Source organism: Danio aesculapii, chromosome 5 (genome assembly GCF_903798145.1).
Source record: "Danio aesculapii chromosome 5, fDanAes4.1, whole genome shotgun sequence".
Lineage (NCBI taxonomy): Eukaryota > Metazoa > Chordata > Actinopteri > Cypriniformes > Danionidae > Danio > Danio aesculapii.
The window spans coordinates 30,327,069-30,345,272 of NC_079439.1; the positions used below are offsets into that span (position 1 = coordinate 30,327,069).

At 34.4% G+C, this 18,204-nt stretch overlaps 1 protein-coding gene across 1 annotated transcript in view; it reads right to left on the reverse strand.

The window, feature by feature from the left end:
* The window catches only part of LOC130228354 (whirlin-like), a 65,910-nt gene that overhangs the window by 17,754 nt on the left and 29,952 nt on the right, over nucleotides 1-18,204 (reverse strand). Inside the window, exons 3-4 of the mRNA XM_056456792.1 lie at nucleotides 15,615-15,823; nucleotides 10,492-10,531 (exon numbers count right to left, since the gene is read on the reverse strand). Of these exons, the coding sequence (XP_056312767.1) occupies nucleotides 10,492-10,531; nucleotides 15,615-15,823 (249 nt within the window). The remainder of the gene's footprint in view (nucleotides 1-10,491; nucleotides 10,532-15,614; nucleotides 15,824-18,204) is intronic.

Sequence of the window (18,204 nt, forward strand, 5' to 3'; positions counted from 1 at the left end):
AAATCTACAATTAATCCTGTTGGATGTGGTTCTTCTTCTTAGTGGTATGATGACATTACCCTGGACACCATGGCCTTTAAACATCACAAAGATGTTTTGATTTGTATCTTGGTCTCAAATGCGAGACTCTCTTGAACTCTGATATGTCACACGTAATATTGTGTGCATTGCAAAATTTTAAGCAAAATTGTTCTATTACTCTGCTAATTAAACCTTTACTCTCTGCTCTTACTGGTGGAATGAAAACAAGCTGGTCAAATTTATCCTCCAACCTCCAACACGTAACTGGCCAATGTTTCAGCTTCATTGTCCCACCCCTGTAGAATACACTAGAACACTTTTTCGTTCAAAATTAGGCATTACACTATAAACAATAAATAAATAAATAAATAAATAAACTAAACCAACTAACTAACTAACTAGTTGGTGCCTCAAAAAATTAAAGTTGAATTAAATTAAAAAAGTAATTTCAACTACTTTAAGCTTATTCAAAACATAAAGCTGAATCTTGTATAATTTAAAAAAGGTGAAACATGATTAACTTATTTTAATAATTTAAAGAAAAAAATGTGGTCATTATATTAACAGTTCTGAACAATTTTTACAGTGTATACAATTATATTTAATCTCTTGATTCGCAGAACTAGATTAGCCTTCCTCTTTTTATCACTTACAGCAAATAAAGCAGCCAGATTCGCTAATACCTGAATATGGACAACTTGCAGAAATAGCAAACCTACTGGCACACACAGACAAGAGTGACTGGCATTCTGGGCACACAATAGCTGTTCAACCAGGTGTGTTCTGAGTGACCTACATCGCACTGAAGTCCTATTGAAGTGGTTTGCTCAAGCTTGCTGAGGCTCTCATTCTTCAGGCTACACATGATGGACAGCTTGTTTTGTATCTGCTCCATGAAGCTTTCTAGAAGGACACAGCCCTCCCTTCAGACTCCGCTTCATTCCAGCAAAATAAAGGCATGCCAGGCTTGAGGCACAAGGGAGACAAGGACAATGGGCAGCACAGCCTAAAGCAGTGTGTTCGTGCCTGAGAGCAATTATATACATGCCACCAAACAAGCTAAAGAAACTGCTTAAGGTTATACTGAGACAAAATACAATGAGCCCTGGAAATATACCAAAGATCTGATGGTCTCTAAACCAGTCAATCCTCTCTTCTACTTTACGTTTAGCTTTTATTCTCCAGGAAATAATGCAATATCACTTCCCTAAATTCTCTATTTAAAAGCATAGTAATATTCACCACTAGAGAAGAATACTACACAACAAACAAACGTGTAGTTTGATAATGCCATGACTGAGTGTGGATTCATGGAAATTGGTATCAATCTACACCCAAGATGCCTACAGAGGACTCAATCGTGTTCAAGGATCAGCAAAAGTATTCAAAACTTATCATTTTGTATATAATGTATGTACAAAACGTATAAAGTATATATAATATATAAAGTATATATATATATAAATATATACACACAGTTGAAGTCAGAATTATTAGCCCCACTGAATTATTAGCCCCTCCGTTTATTTTTTTCCCCCAATTTCTGTTTAACGGAGAGAAGATTTTTTTTAAACACAATTCTAAACTTAATAGTTTCAATAACTCTTTTCTAATAGTTGATTTATTTGATCTTTGCCATGATGACAGTAAATAATATTTGACTAGATATTTTTCAAGACACTTCTATACAGCTTAAAGTGACATTTAAAGGCTTAACTAGGTTAATTGGGTTAACTAGGCAGGTTTGGGTATTAGGCAAGTCATTGTATAACAGTGGTTTGTTCTCGACGGTCGAAAAAAAATTAGCTTAAAGGGGCTAATAATTTTGACCTTAAAATGGTTCATAAAATTTTTTAAACTGCTTTTATTCTACAATAAAACAAAAAATATTATCAGACATACTGTGAACATTTCCTTTCATAGAAGCTATGATGATTTTCACCTTGATAGTTTAGCGCGGATGTATACCTGACTGGCGAGCCATCTGACAAACAAGTGCCCCTCTGAATCAAATCAGCAGGATGCCTGACTTTAGCTGCAGTTCGGTAGTTTCACATTAATTCATGAACATTTCATTCATACGCCGTGACAAACTGGGGTATTGGACGCAAATAAGGAGCAAGGACTGGTGAGAGTGTGATATGTAATAACACTCGCCTAACGTAAAGAAAAAAAACTTCTGCATTTCGCGATGTGTGTGTGTGTGCGCGCGTGTATGTGCGTGTTTTGTATGTGGTTCTTTACTGACAGCCGCCTGTGTCTTGGATCTTGTCGGAAAATATGGCGAAAAGTCCTACATGACGGTAATAGTTTGATTGCAGTGTTTACTTCAGTAATGCCACTAATACATGCATACTCCACATGTCTTAATTTTTCGTTTCCTTCAGTTATGAATTTACTCGCATTAAGGTAATCAAAAATCTCTGTTTACATGGTAGACTCTTAATCCGAGTATTCATATTAAAATCATATTAAAGTATTGTTACCCATGTAAACATACTCAATGTTTGACACACCGTCAGGTCTCTGTGAACTTGGCATTGAGAAGCAGCATTTTCTGTATGTACGTACATCAAAAGCAAGTATGAAATCGCTGTTTGGAGCTTATGTAGGTCTACAGTTTAAAATTAATGTTTAACTGAATAAACAGTCAGTAAACACAAGTACATCTTATTGAACATCATTTATTTTCATCAGCAGTTTGTGATGCATTTTGGAAATAGGAGATGAGCCCCTGGTCTAATGCGCCGCCTGGCTCGAGAAACCCGTTCTCAAAGATTTATTATTTGGGCAGCACACATATTCTGAATGCCTTTGGCAGAATTCAAATGAGCCATTTTAATCTAGATTAATCTAGATTAATTTTGAAATTAATCTAGATTTTTAAAAAATTATCTATGCCCACCTATAGTTATAATGCTGCTGTTTTGTCTAATAAAATGCATAACAAATGAAAGCATCTTTGGTGTTTCCCTGTTTTCTCAATAAACTAAATCAACAATCAGTGGTGCATGATATCATTAGTATGGGAACACAGGTCATGTCTGTCACTGATTAATAATGTTTATTTGAGCATTTTTCGTAAGCACTGGAATAATGTAAGTATTTAAGTCAGCATGATTTATAACACTGTTTTAATCGTTTTTGGATTTTTAAATTATTTTTAATTAGAGACTCTGAGGCTACATTTGTTGCTGTGATTACACATGGCACCCACATTAGTCTGGGGTTTTTGAGTTGGAGTCTGCTTTGATGCAGAACCCATTTTAGTTAGAAAATATCAGGGTTATGTTTTAGTGTAAATGGCCAAAACACAGACTTTTGAAAAGAAATGTGTGGCAGGTCGCATTCTCTCTCTGGTTGATTCTTCTAGATCATTGCATATTCTTCCTCAAGACCCACTCATATGACCATAACGCATATGATCATAACACAAAGAAAGCATAAGTTTTCTTTCATTTTTTACATGTGCAAGCTCAATAAAACCAGCAGAAATCATATTGTGTATGTTTGTATTGCATTAAAATGTCATATTTTGTTTTTATTGTGTGCATATTTATTCATTCATTCACTTTTTTTTCAGCTTAGTCCCTTTATTAATCTGGGGTCACCAGAGCGGAATGAACCACCAACTTAACCAACTTAACCAGCATGGTTTTATGCAGCGGATGCCCTTCCGTCTGCAACCCATCACTGTGAAACATCCATACACACTCATTTACACACATACACCACGGACGTATTAGCTTGCCCAATTTACCTATAGCACATGCTTTTGGACTTCTGGGGGAAACCGGAGCACCTGGAGGCAACCCACGCGAACACGAGGAGAACATGCAAAGTTCACACAGAAATGGCAATCTGACCCAGCCAAGGCTCAAACCAGCGACCTTCTTACTGTGTGACGACAGTGCCACCAAATTACATACTGCTCTTATTTTTATGACCAAAAATGATTAAATATTTGAAGTATTTTAAGTTGTTCCTCTGTTATAATGACAAAATCCAATTGCATCCGAGCATACATGACAGTATTGATGAGTATTGATGACATGACATCCCAGCCTGCAGTAATACAAGTGTACATATATGAAAAAAAAGTACATTATTTATATGACTGCCATTTTAATTTGCCATTTATCTATTAATTGCACATAGAAAACTATTTTGCACCATAATTTTATAGCTCTGTAGCTTCTAACATGCATTTTCGGACATTTACTGAGGATATTTTCTGAAACACTGTGAAAATGCCAGCGTGAATGAGGATAATTCTCTTGTAAAGAGGCTGTGTTTAAACAAAAATACAGCAGTTTAAATGTAGCATAAATCTACTTTGATTATAGATGTTGTCGTTCGGTTTTTCAGCACAAGGATTACCAACAAATTAGCAAATAAATGCTTAATTTATGTTTCAGCAATAACCGTTGAATCCATCTCCCTGTCCTCATTCAAATGCAATTGTGTAAGCGTTAAGCAGTTATGACTGTAATCATCTGAATAACGATGCATTACTATGCCTTGTCTCCAATCCACAATTATGAACTCGCTGATTACTGTGAGAGGAAACACAGGCGCTGCTCTAAAAAAAAATAAAAAAATCAATGGCTCAATTTGAGAAAAGCTTTTAATCTAGATTTATCTGAAAAAAAAAACATCATGAGTATATAAACTGTATGCCATGCAACATTAGAAAAGCAATTTATTCATTTACATAGTTAATGGATTGAATATGAGCCAGAGCACTGGTTTAGTGGTTAAAGCAGGCACTTGAGATCTGATTTTGTTCTCTCTCCTCCTCTTGACAAGCGAGCACTGCACTTTTTTGATGTGATACACTGTGGCTTATTAATGATATTCAGGATTAATATTATTACAGTAAAATATTCTGACCTCAACAAGCACATATCTAAATAAATACGTAAATAAACAGAACCTTTGCATTCCAAACACAACAGTCTACCACTGTTTTTGTGACAGGATACTGAAAATAAGCACTTATGTCACATTTTTTTGTGAGATCAAAAGCCCGTTTTAGTCAAGTTAATAAAAAGTCTGTAACTTACTTTGGTTAAAGTTCTTGGTGGTTTCTTTTACCCTGTCAAAAACGTCTTAAGACCGGCTCACACTGTGAGATTTTTTATAATCCTGAATGATTGCAGCATGTCAGACTTCATGAACATGGCTCCCATGTCACACTGTAAGAGCTCAGCTGTCATAATTTCAGATTGAACATCAATAAACAAGTGGCGAACACGGAAAAAAATTCCCCCGGAGTTTGACGTCATCCACCCGTGACACTTTCACTATCCCATGTTCTGAAATGATTCCTCACAGCAAACGTAAACAATCTGTAGTGGCAATTTTGCACACAGTGTGTCTGAATAATAAAACCAGGAAGAAAAAAACTGTTTTGACATTTCTCCGTGGTCATTTGAATTGTCGCACAGATTGCATCATCAGATTCTGCGCTCCTATTGGTTTTTGGATTGATGCTAATTTCAGCTGTTGTCACACAGCAGAAAAGTGTCTGAAATCTTCTAACACTGCCAGAACTTCATCGGAGGAAAAATCTTATTGCAATGGGCAGTAAGCGGCTATCTGTGAACATGTCAAACCAACGATCAAAGATCCCCGATTTTAGCCTAGGGTAAAATCTTTTAGGATTTCCCAAATTTGTCTCAGATGACAAAATCGTTGCTGAAATCTCACAGTGTGAGCAGGGCTTTAGTCACCAAAGTAAGCTGTTTTGTTTCATGTCTCTTTAATGCTAATGAGCTGCTGCTCCCCTGGCCCTCTCTGAGGCTGCATCAGGAATAGATGTGGTACTGATCCATTGAGGAGCTAAACAAAACACACAGCAGCACAGCTGACTCTTGTGCTTCTGCTGACTTTTGACTTGTGACTGACATGAAGTATTTAAAGCTGTTTCCACATTATAATGACGAACGATTTATTCCCTGCATGAGTAAAAGTTGCATATTTCATTGGTTGACATTGCAGCCCACCACTATTAATGTAAAATGCATTCAAACAAACGTCTACAGCAGAGCTTCTCCAAGTCTGGACTGGATCCAGACCTCGAGGGTATTCAATCGGAACCCGACTCCATTTAGTATTGCAAGGCCATGTGTTAAGAATTCAAGTTGTGGATTTCCTTCATTGATAAATGCATCAAGTCAACAGTTTTGTTGTTTGTATTTTTGTAAAAATACGGGCCGAAGTAAAATCGAAGGCAAAATATTTAAAGTTTTCCTGCGTGACTTTGTTGTCATGTCATCCAGTGATCATACGAGGCTTCACGTGATCAAGCGGTCTAATTGCGCGCACCTGCTTTAGCGCACCGCAGCAAAGCGATCATTTGAATGGATGAAGATGTCGGTCTCACAGAAAAGAAAACTTGATGAAGAGACAGTTTAAAGTTGAATGGACAGATAAGCATGCGTTTATTTTTCCACAAGCAGCAGAAAGCCATTCTGCTTGATTTGTAATGAGACAATTGGAGTTGAAAAGAAAGGAAATGTGAAACGCCACTTTGAAACGAAACGCAGACATTTTGGATGGCAGCATTTACAAAATACAGATATAAAGACAGCAAAACTACAACACCTAAAGATTTCATTACACGTTAATAATACCTTATGTATTTTCCCCCCTTTTTTTTTTTGGAGAGGGATGCAGACCTGGTGCAGTTGCAATCTGAGCTGCATACACAGCTTTTTAATGCCCACACCTAACCCTAGCCCTTACAGTGACATCACTAGCCCCACCGAGTGCATTGTGTCTGACATTGCATCTCTGAGATATGCAATCTCAGCTTGCATTATCATGGCTGCATCCAGACTCTATTGTTTTTTTTGGCCTACCTTTGCTGTGTTTTGTACAAAAATTCCCTTAAATTAATGGTTTTGCCACATTTGCATTGTATTTAATGTGTTTTGAATGCAAATGCCATTTTATTGAAAGGAAAATAAATAGTGTTGACTTGTGATGCAGGTTATGGATGTTTATTAAGAACAAGTTATGTAATATTAATTGTTCCAGACTTTTGACCTCAATAAAAATTAAGATTTGGACATTTTAATTTAGACATTGAGAAAATTGATCTACAGTATATATGAAAAAATGACAAACACAGCTCTGCACATGAGGAAGATGACCAGATTCTAAACATGGGTTGAAGGATTTGGATTTCTACCTTCCAATTCGTCTCAGCTTGGATCAACATTTATCCTTTTCTCATCATCCTGCTTCTCATTATTTTTTATTAAAGATGATTTTTGAATAATGAATAGAAAGTTAACACATTGCTTAACATAAGAATGTTCAGTGCATTTGAATCTGTCTCTTTGTAACTATTTTCAGGAGCCACCAAACTAGGTCAGAGGTCATGGAGACCTTGAGTGGAACTGAAGAGCTGAGGACTGGAAACAACTGTTTCTATTGTTATTTCTATGAGTTAATACTATCTAAATGTCTAAAGTGATTAAGCTATTTTTACGGCTACTTCTTTTAAAGTGATATTACTTTTTATTCAAGATTTGTGTAGTAAGGATATCACTGCCTGAATGAAGATTATACCGGTTTTAAACCAGTTTTGATATAGACGGCTGAGAGTACACTCAGCCTTGGATAAGAAACAGATTGTACTTTAAGTGTGTGTGTTCTATTTGATTGTGGATCTATTTCAAATCCATCTGAAGTCTGCTCTAAACTGTCTTGTGAGTGTCTAATGTTTATATGCTTAAGATATTATTCAGAATTGTACACACACACCCACGTGAAAATTTTCCTAGTCTATCTGTGTTTTAACCAATCAGGTTAGAAGACCTATATGTATGATGCAGTTAAGGACATTATGTCAGAGTATAATTAATGTTGATTTGTGATTGTAAGGAGAGCCGCCTAGGAACTCATTGCGAGTGTTGAAGCTGGCTTCTGCTGATAAAACTGCAAACTATCTTCAGTAAACTTTCTTTATTTATTTGAATCTCTGACTCCAGCTCTTCTTCATCTGACAGACTGGTCATTCTTTGGGTTAAACTGTAAATAATCCCTACAGGGTGAACTTAAGTTGATGCACAGCAGACTGCATGAAAAGGATTGTGTCATGGTTCAAATGCAGAAAAAGGCCATTGTTAGCCATTTTGCCATCTCTTAACAAAAAGGGGTGTGAGTGGGCTGGAGTCTATTTGCTCGGAGGTGGGAACGTACAGAACTAGCTGGTTATATAAACTGGCATGAAACTAAAACGGGCCATTTATGGCACAAAAATACACGTAGACATTTTATAAAAGGTTTTATTTTCAACTAAATCTAACTTTAATGTATTGTTTTGGATATAAATGTCAGTTTTGACACAGGCAAATATCTCTTTAAATGTCTTTATTGAACGAAATTAAATATGTTCCACAGAATAAATGCAACATTTAGCATTAATTCTGACTTTCTATTTTTGCAATCTCAAGTTTGTTTCTTAATTTGACTAGAAACTTGAGAAGATATTTGTTAATTGTTTGTATTTATATGCATAATATTTTACAGCTTGGAATAGTGAAAAAGTTTATATTTAATAAAGATTTAGATTTTTATTAAAATAGTTAACTTAGTCATGGCAATACTGCTAAAATGTATCAACATTTTAAAATCCAAAACCTTTCACCATAGCATTTCAAAATAGACTTTATATATACCTACAAGCTTAACATGACTGTAAAAAACCCTACTTCTTAGTTAAACACAGTGAGTGAGTGATAAGAGAGTGAGGCGTTATTCCCACATTTCTTGAATGGCACATCTATTCCTCTGCTACAGATAATGGCTCGTCCCTTATACCACTACTTTAGTGAAGATCCTTGTCAATCCTGTAGGTCACATTGAACAAAAAAGGGTCTCACAATTCTTACACTTGTGCCAACGTCCTCGGAATGTGCGCAATGGGAAAAGCAACAGAAGAGTGTTACAAGATCCTGCAATAAAATGCCAGAATCATTTCCAGTACAGGAAGCCATTCACTTCAAAAGCTCGTTTTGGAAGATTAAACTAAATAAGTGACAATCTTCCATAAAAACCTTAAAAATTCTGCAATTTCCCTGTCATATTTCTCAAACCATTATTTAGTCACCGTGGATAAAGTATCACTCCAACCATGGTGATAAACATCATGTGCTCTCCACAGCTCAGGAAAGGCCACTCAAACCCAAAGAGAGCTTTGATTTGCCCAGCGGGATACAAGTGTTTCTTCCGGACTTCAGCAGATGAGACAGACGCCTCACACAATCACAGCAGTTTGATGTCTGTCAGCTCTGAGCTCTCCTTTGCACTCAGTAATGGAGTGATGTGTGTGAGTTAAGCAGAGATCACAGCCTTATAGCTGTGCAAAGACAACCCTTTAACCACTATCAGATAAAACCTCCAAAGACAATGCATGTGTGGTGATGGGTTTACACAACAGCGATAACCTCAATGCTCTCACACACTATTTTTTATTACATTGTAAGTGTGTTTTGCCTGTCATTTATTTGACAACTGTGTTCTGGGGACTGAAAACACATACTGTTGAAAATGTTTTAAAGTGTATGTTTTTTAAAATGCTGCGTTTTTTGTTAGTTTGTAAACCTCAATATGGAAATCATTGAAAATGGCAATATCATGTGTGTATGTAGTGTGTAGTATTTCAGACCCCCTAGTTTTTGCCATTCCGTGATCGTTGAATCCAACGCAAAATCAACAAAGTGGAAAAATTTTGCAATCCTGTAAAATTCTTAAAGGCAAAACAATTGCAAAAAATACTAATAATTTCATAAAACATTCAATTCCAAACCATATAATCAAATAATATTTGTATATGTTTGTAATTAATTGTTTTACATGACTTATAGACCTTGCATTTGCAGCACAGGTGATTATTTAAATGTCTCTTGAAAAATGGTGTCGCACTTGCGCCCTTACAATCATTACATTACATGAAAGTGGGGGAATGGGAATTATTTTGCAGCCTGTTCAGTAAGCATGATGAAGTGTGAGTGATTTACATGTGAAGTCAATGCAAAGATTGGATTAGACATCCTGTGGTGCGAGTTGGGCGTTTTGTGCATTTGACATGCTTCAGACTACAAAACAAAGTTGGAGCAAACCGGAGCAATGAAACAGACAGAAAAGAAAGCAGCTTACAATGATGGAGATAGGTTCAAGGATGACAGCCACTGGACGTAATCGAATTGAAGGACATTATTTGGTATTTTACATGTATCGCTGGTTTTATGATGTGTAATATCATATATATATATATATATATATATATATATATATATATATATATATATATATATATATATATATATATATATATATATATATATATATATACATATATACATTTACATATATATACATATATATATACCTTCTAATGAAATTTACAAAGTCATTCATATTTGAAAAAATCAGTTTGTGAATTGTGCACCTTACCTTCCCTAAACTTCCTGTTCCGACATCAACAGACAGAATACTGTAAAGAGAGAAAGAGAAGAATTGAAAGAAGGAAATTAATAATGCTTAAACTAACAACTTCTATATTTACAAGGCTCTCTGTAATACCTACTTCTGATTATGTAATGTGAATGAGTCATTCATTTGGGGGGATTATAAATAACATTTTTCTTTTCAAACAAAAAGAGTGGTGACTTTTATTCAAAAAATGACTTAGGGTGTGTTCACAGCTGGTAGATTTGACTTGATTAAAATTAACCCTTTGCAGCTCATTTGAATAAGTGTGAATGTTACCATCTGAATCTAAACAAGCAGACAAAGCTTTTACACAAAATGCAGTTATGAACACAACACAGATCAAAGACATCTACGCATCTATGTAAATGAATCAAAAACAGCAAATTATGTCAGTAAATGTGAGCATGAACAGGAAAGGACAGCTCAAGGATATCTAGATTTTCTCAAGCATATGTAGATGTCTAAAAAATGTGACACTTACACATCAAATAGTGCTTTTTCGATTTTGAAACATTTTATAAAATATGGTCATGTCAAATATTCAACTACTGTACCTGACACCATATATTCACATCTCTAAAATTATGGTTATTATTTATATCAATGAATGTAAGAACACCTAATTGTCATAATATAAATATATTCTAACTAGCTAACTAAGCTTTGTGGCAAGTTAAACAATCAAAGTATATTTATTTAGCACTTAAAGCAAATATTTGGTATGTACAATATATTGGTGGCCAAGTCAATGAATTGATTGTTTTTTTTTCTGTTGAACCACTTCACATGCTTGATGCCCACCACTTTTTTATTTTACTTTTTTTGTTAATGTTCAGTGACTTAATTGCTTCATCTATGCATATTTTTTGACAGGAGGTAGATTTATATATATATATATATATATATATATATATATATATATATATATATATATATATATATATATATATATATATATATATATATATATATATATATATATATATATATATATATATAAAAGAAAGTTGGCCATAGAAAAGAATAGCCTAATTGATTACTAAAGTGCAGAGATACAGTATCCTGTAAGTCATTCATTCATTCATTTTTCTTTGACATAGGCCCCTTTATTAATCAGGGGTCACCACAGCGGAATGAACCACCAACTTATCCTGCATATGTTTTACGCAGCGGATGCCCTTCCAGCTGCAACCCAGTACTGGGAAACACCCATACACTCTCACATTCACACACATGATTGGTGAATCATAAATTAAATAATGCGGGACCAGCCGCAAGCAATCATAAGCACGTGACCCTCTCGAAATTAGTTTATAAATAAACTTCACTAAAAAATAAAGCTGACTACTTTACGGATTTAGCCTAATGCTGGTTATTTTTAGAAAGTAACTCTCGTGATTAACAAGGGACCACAGTATATGTATTTAATCGCCTAATATATGACTTATTGGATAACAGAATTGGTTAAAAATTCCATATTGATGCATCTCTAGCAACAAAATATGCTTACACTGTAAAAAAAATGCTAGGTTCCACACAATTCCTTCATGTTGTCTCAACACAATTCAATTAAGTTACCTTAAATTGTTTTTACAAATTTAAGTGGATTGAACATAAAACAATTAAGTTGTCCCCCCATAAACTTAAGAATTGTGTGTAACATAAAAAAACTAAAATACAAAATTATTTTGAGTGTATGCACTACGTAGAGGAAAATCTGTACAAAAGTAATCAAAAAGCAGTTCTCCCCAGATCTTAGCAGTCAAGACTAATAAAGCACAGAACTAAAAGGCATCTTGCCTTATTTCCAGTGGAGCACTTTAGAATTGAGCACACCCTCCAGAGATCCATTTCCATTTAAGCCGTTGAGAGAGCAAGAGAGGCGACATTCTACTGTGAGTCATAGTCTACTGTCAACCCACCAGCATGTCATACGTACATCTCAACCGTCACTGCCTAAAGCACATCATCTAACAATAGTGTCTACATCTAGCTTTAAAATCATCTCGCTGCTATATATAGAGACTCTTTCAGGCCCACCATCTGTATGACTGGACTCACTGACCTGAGTATAATCCTGTAAAGGAGCAAGACCACATCTAAATTTAAGAGGAAAGCTGAAATATCACCTAAAGTGCAGCTATTATCGTAATGGAAAGAAATGAATTAATTTCAACATAATTGTCTAAAATTACATTAGGTAAAGGATCATTGAACGCTGTCGGCGCCGATTATTTTATTTCATAATCACCAATTAAAATGAGTGACACTTAAAGTAAATTTCAGTATTCAGGAGGAAGGAAGGAATAACACTTATACTGTTATTTCACCTCCTAGCATGCAATTGCAAATTGAAACCTTTTTTTTCTATCGTTACAGTGCTCTACAGTATTTCTGAAAAGAAAACCCCTCAGATCTAAGCAATTCAAAGGTTTTAGAATATAGGACAGAAAAACAACAATCTTTAAAAATGGTTCTTTCTAGAAAGCCACTACATTTCTGAGGAAAACAACTCATCTAGCGTTTGAAGGACTTTCAGATCTCACACACTCTGACACTTATTAAAAAAGCAGAGATAACATAAGCAAACATTTTCTATTTTATTTCTCCCAAAACCAGCATTACAGTAACTGGTCTATAGTATCCACATTACTTGTACAACTCAATACTCTTCATCATGTGTCTGTCAGGTTCTGAGTTTCCCTATGTCATGTTGTTCAATGTGCTTTTGTTTTCATCAAGTGATTCCTTTGTTCTGTTTTCCTGCCGTTTTTCAGTGTTCATCAGTTCCAGTTGTGTTCTCACTCCTGTTTGTCATTTAGTTAATCGTGTCATGTGTATATAATCCTGAGTTTTGGTTAGCTCTGGCTGCTCTTATATTGTCAACCTAAGTGTAATCCTGTGTTTCTGTTTTGATCAAAGTGTTTTAAAATAAATATATGAAGATGTTTTTGATAATCCCTGTTTTGTGTGCATTTGTTGAGAGCACCTATTACAGAATGGATGATTTTTTGTCATACACAGCGAAAACAGTTGGTCACACTTTATTTTGATGGACCATTTGCTGAATTTAGGTTTCATTGCATCTACATGCCAACTAATTCTCATTAGATTATAAGTAGACTGTTAGGTTGGTTTAGAGTTAGTGTAGATTGACATGTACTTGCAAAGTTTCTTATAATCAGTTAAATGTCTGTTAAAGCAGTAGTATCAACAGATATTAGGCAGACAGTCTACTAATAATCAAATGGACCATCAAAATAAAGTGTTACCAAACAGTTTAATATAGGCTTCTCTGAAACGAATTATATTTCACATTAGTTATATTTATATTATTATTTTATTTAACAAACCAATTTGTGTATTAGCGCTGGAGCATATATAGCGGACTTGTTTTGAAGCACTTCACCTCTGTTATTCGTTCTTAATGTTTACTTTGTAGATAACTGACCAACAAAACATACAATAAAAATAAGATACAAATTATACTAAATTAAATTTGTTTTAAAAAGATAATTTTTCGAAGATAATATTTGAAGTGTATATTTTTGTTCGAGCCCATCTTACCCATCGGTGCGGGATGGCTTCATGGAAAATAGGATTTAATTAATGCGCCACTGTAAATTGTTGTATCACAAACCTCTGTCATATACTGTAGGCCTATTTGCTATATTATTAATATGTCATTATTTTAAAAATTATGTCTTAAGCATCTGATTTTTCCTCACTGCTGATGATCCTTTATTATCTCCCTCGCAGCAAGTTTGAGTGTGTGTTTAATACTGCAAGTAAACTATCCACAATTTCGTTTGCGTACATCAAACTGGCAGGAAAACATACAATTGAAATAGATAACAAATGTCAGAACGAATGCCCTTAAATAATGTAGCCTAGTTCAGTGGTCCTCAACCTTTTTATCACCATGGACCAGTATACAAATTTTATCTATAGAGAAAAATTACAAAGCACTTCAGTGTTTGGTTGTTCTGTGTTTGTCTGTGATAATTAGTCTACCGAAATGTGTATATTCCATACAAAGTTAAGCTGGTCGGTCAGTTCTTGTCATGTGACTTGCGATGCGCATGTGGCATTCATTTAACTCCGTGCATCTGGAAGGTGCGAACTAGAAAAGAAGCAATATGCAAACGGCCCTTAAAAGGCCGCCGTCATGTGCGATCTCCAGCAGTTGATCTTCTTGCACAGACATGCTGGATTCACCTGATTGTTGACAAATGCGTTGCGCATCCATTCCTTGGCAGTTCGCAGGTATTTCACAGGGTCTTTCCCCTTTAGTAAAGAAACTTTCCAAAGACGTCTGTTCCTTAACATTACCCCTTTTGCTGCTCGTGGGTTAAATTTGGGCACTCAAGAATACGATCATTTTTTTTTTAATTATGGATTTTTCAAAATAAAAGATCGTTTAGACTCATTAATTAACAGAAATAATAAATGATTTGTTGTGCGGCCCGGTACCAATTGATTCATGGACTGGTACCAGTCCGTGGCCTGGTGGTTGAGAACCACTGGCCTAGTTGACAGCAATCATCAAGTGTTTATTGAGATTGTGTCGTCTGTCATGTATAGGCTTTCTGATCTTAACAGAAGCTGGTAACAGACGCGTGCAGTGAACGCAGTCATGTTCAACTCTAACTAGGCGCCTTTACTTAGCTTGTAGTGTACTATATAATAGTTTAGATTTATTACATTCAATGTTCCATTACCAAAAATTTCTTTAATTTTTTATATTTATAGTTTGTATAAAAAATAAGTGCTATTTTGTTTCATTCGATGTGATCATTATGCAAGAATCATATTGCATATTAGGTTTATTCTTCAGTAGCCTATTCGTAAATAATGTATTTTATAAATGATTGTTAATAAGGACTAAGCAATTTAATACATTAAGACACAGAAGCCATGTAGGACAACAAATCACATTCATGTAGTGAATTACTGGTGAGTTGTGAGTTTAATGTGGGTTAAATGAATCAAATCTGAGAGCTCAGTTAAAACTCCTCAGCTCTGAAAGAAAAAAAACTGTCTAACAAAAAAAATAAAATAAAAAGAGTGTACTGAAGCTTCACCTCTGGCTGTTGCTGTTGGCCGAGCTCTCAGCGATCTGCGCGCTGGGGATCCATTTGGTCTCATCCACTACAGTGCGAGCATGAGGCAGTCGGCCCACGTCCTTTATGGTCATCAGCATGTGTCGTGAATTCTTCAAGATCTGCACGGCCTCATCATGACAGATGCTCCGGAAGTTGCGTCCATTCACTTCCAAAATCTGATCCCCTACCTAAAAATACGAAACCAGAGAAAAGCTTCAAAGATCTGACACTCCAAATGAGACTAAATGAAGAAATGAATGAAAGTTTGTTGTTGTCAAATGTGCCAGGTAGACGGTCATTTATGAATACCATCTGTCTCTTTTCCAAATTCGCTCAGTAACAAACTGACAGAGGAAGTGATGGAGTGGATAGTGGCACATTCACTGGAAATGATTCAGTTACAAGACACAGATAAAAGCGCTCAATCTGTTCTCATTAAACCTACTCGGCCATGGCAGAATATTAGTGATATTCTGCAAATCGATGCAATGAATATAATGCATGAAACCCTCACTGAGCAGTTCAGCACAGTGGGATAACAATCAATGACTGTAACACTCTTAGTTTACCGTGCTTCATGACACTAGATACCTCAACGTTAAATCATCTCACATCTCAATAGACACAAAACATTATTTTTGTGGCTTTTTTGGCTGTTGATAGATATGCTCAATACAAACGGTTTATGTAAAGACAGAGCTCAAACATTTTTGAAAATATCTGTTCATCTAAAAAATGAGAAAGAAAACATTTTATAGTTGTCAATTGTATTATAGGATGCTGATCTCTGCTTTGTCGACTTTTTTATTTTATTTTTTTCCTTTCCTCAACACGTTTAAGATTAGTTTATCAGATTTTTGTGACAGTTAACAAACAAAAGTAAAAGAAAATAACCATACAAATAGAAACAACATATATAACAGTACAAAATTGATAAAAAAAAAATAATAATAAAGCACACTTTAACCCTCATATTGTGCAGCACAGTATATAATGTGAATAAACAATATATGATGCACATTCATTTCACAAATTAAGCATATAAACAGGAGAATACCGCAAGTTGAGTTTGGCAGCATGGTGTATTAAGTAAAATAAATAATGATAATAAAGAAAAAATAAATGAAAAAAAATCAAAAGAGAGAAAAAAGGGAAATATATTAAACTGCTTTGTCGACTTTTGATGTTGAAAATTCAACTCTACACTGTAAAGAAATTCCAGATTTTCACAAGAAGTTACTGTAATTTTCCACAGTAAATTACATTAGTATCACTTTACCGGATTTAACTGTAAAAATTCACAATAATGCGTTGTATTCAGAATTTTTTATTGTAAAGTTAATCAAATTAGCATGATTACAGCAAATTACTGTAAAAAGGGCTATATCTTTGCATGTTAGTTATAGGAATTTAAACTCTTTTTATTTCATTCAACATAGGCATTAATACAAATGAATTTTTATGCTAGTATTGGCACTTTTTGATATTTAGAAAAAACAGAATGTTATTGCAGCCCCAAAAACAATTTGGTTACATCTTCAAAAATAACTTGAAAGAAAATCATCCTGTTTCGAAACGACATGAATGTCATACTAAAATTTCATTTTGGGTGCACTGCACCTTTTTTAATTTTAAAAGGTTAACGTGATAATATTGAATAATTTTTAATGAACAGAACTTTGTGCTTAGACAAAAACTTATTGAACTGAAACAAAAGTAATTGATTCATAAACCAAACACTGTTAAACACCTCTGATTTCAAAGTCAGAGTAAACGTCAGAATTATATGGTTATACTATATGGCTGTAATTTCACAGTAATTTAATGCAACAAAATCACAATAAATTCCTGTTAATTACCTCACAGTAATTTGTTGTGAATTTACATACAGTATTTTACTGTGAAAGTAATGCAATTATTAGCCAGTAATTTACTGTGAATTTAAGGTCAATTTTTTTAACAGTGTACAGTTTAACAAAGTGAATTTTATTGCCATTTTAGTAGTTTGAAATAATATAAAGATAAATAAGTCTGTTAAATAACAGAAAATGTACTGGTTGTTTATTACAAAGTTTTAGTACCGTAATATACAAACCAACCCAGACAATATATCACTTTAAACTGTGAAAAATGTTAATAAAAGTCATTTTTGTTAACATTTCAAGGTTAAACGTTGTTGGAAGAAAAACTAAATCTCATAATGCAATTCAAAAACATAAAATAATAAATAGGGAAAAATAAAAACGTGAATTACAAAATATGGGAAATTGCTAATTTACAGAAATTATAGTGACACTTTATTTTAGGTCAAAATTCACAATAATAACAAACCATTTACTAACACGACAAGCTTAATAATTGACTAATTAGCTGCTTATTAATAGTTAGTAAGGTAGAAGTTGGGTTCAGGTTTTGGGAAGAACTAGGGATTAGCTGCTTATTAATAATTAGTAAGGTAGAAGTTGGATTAGGGATTCAGTATAAGATCAAACTTTTTAACTGCTAATGAACTGTTAATATCTTAACAATAGACAGGTAATAAGCCAGTAGTTAATTGCATGAATTTGTA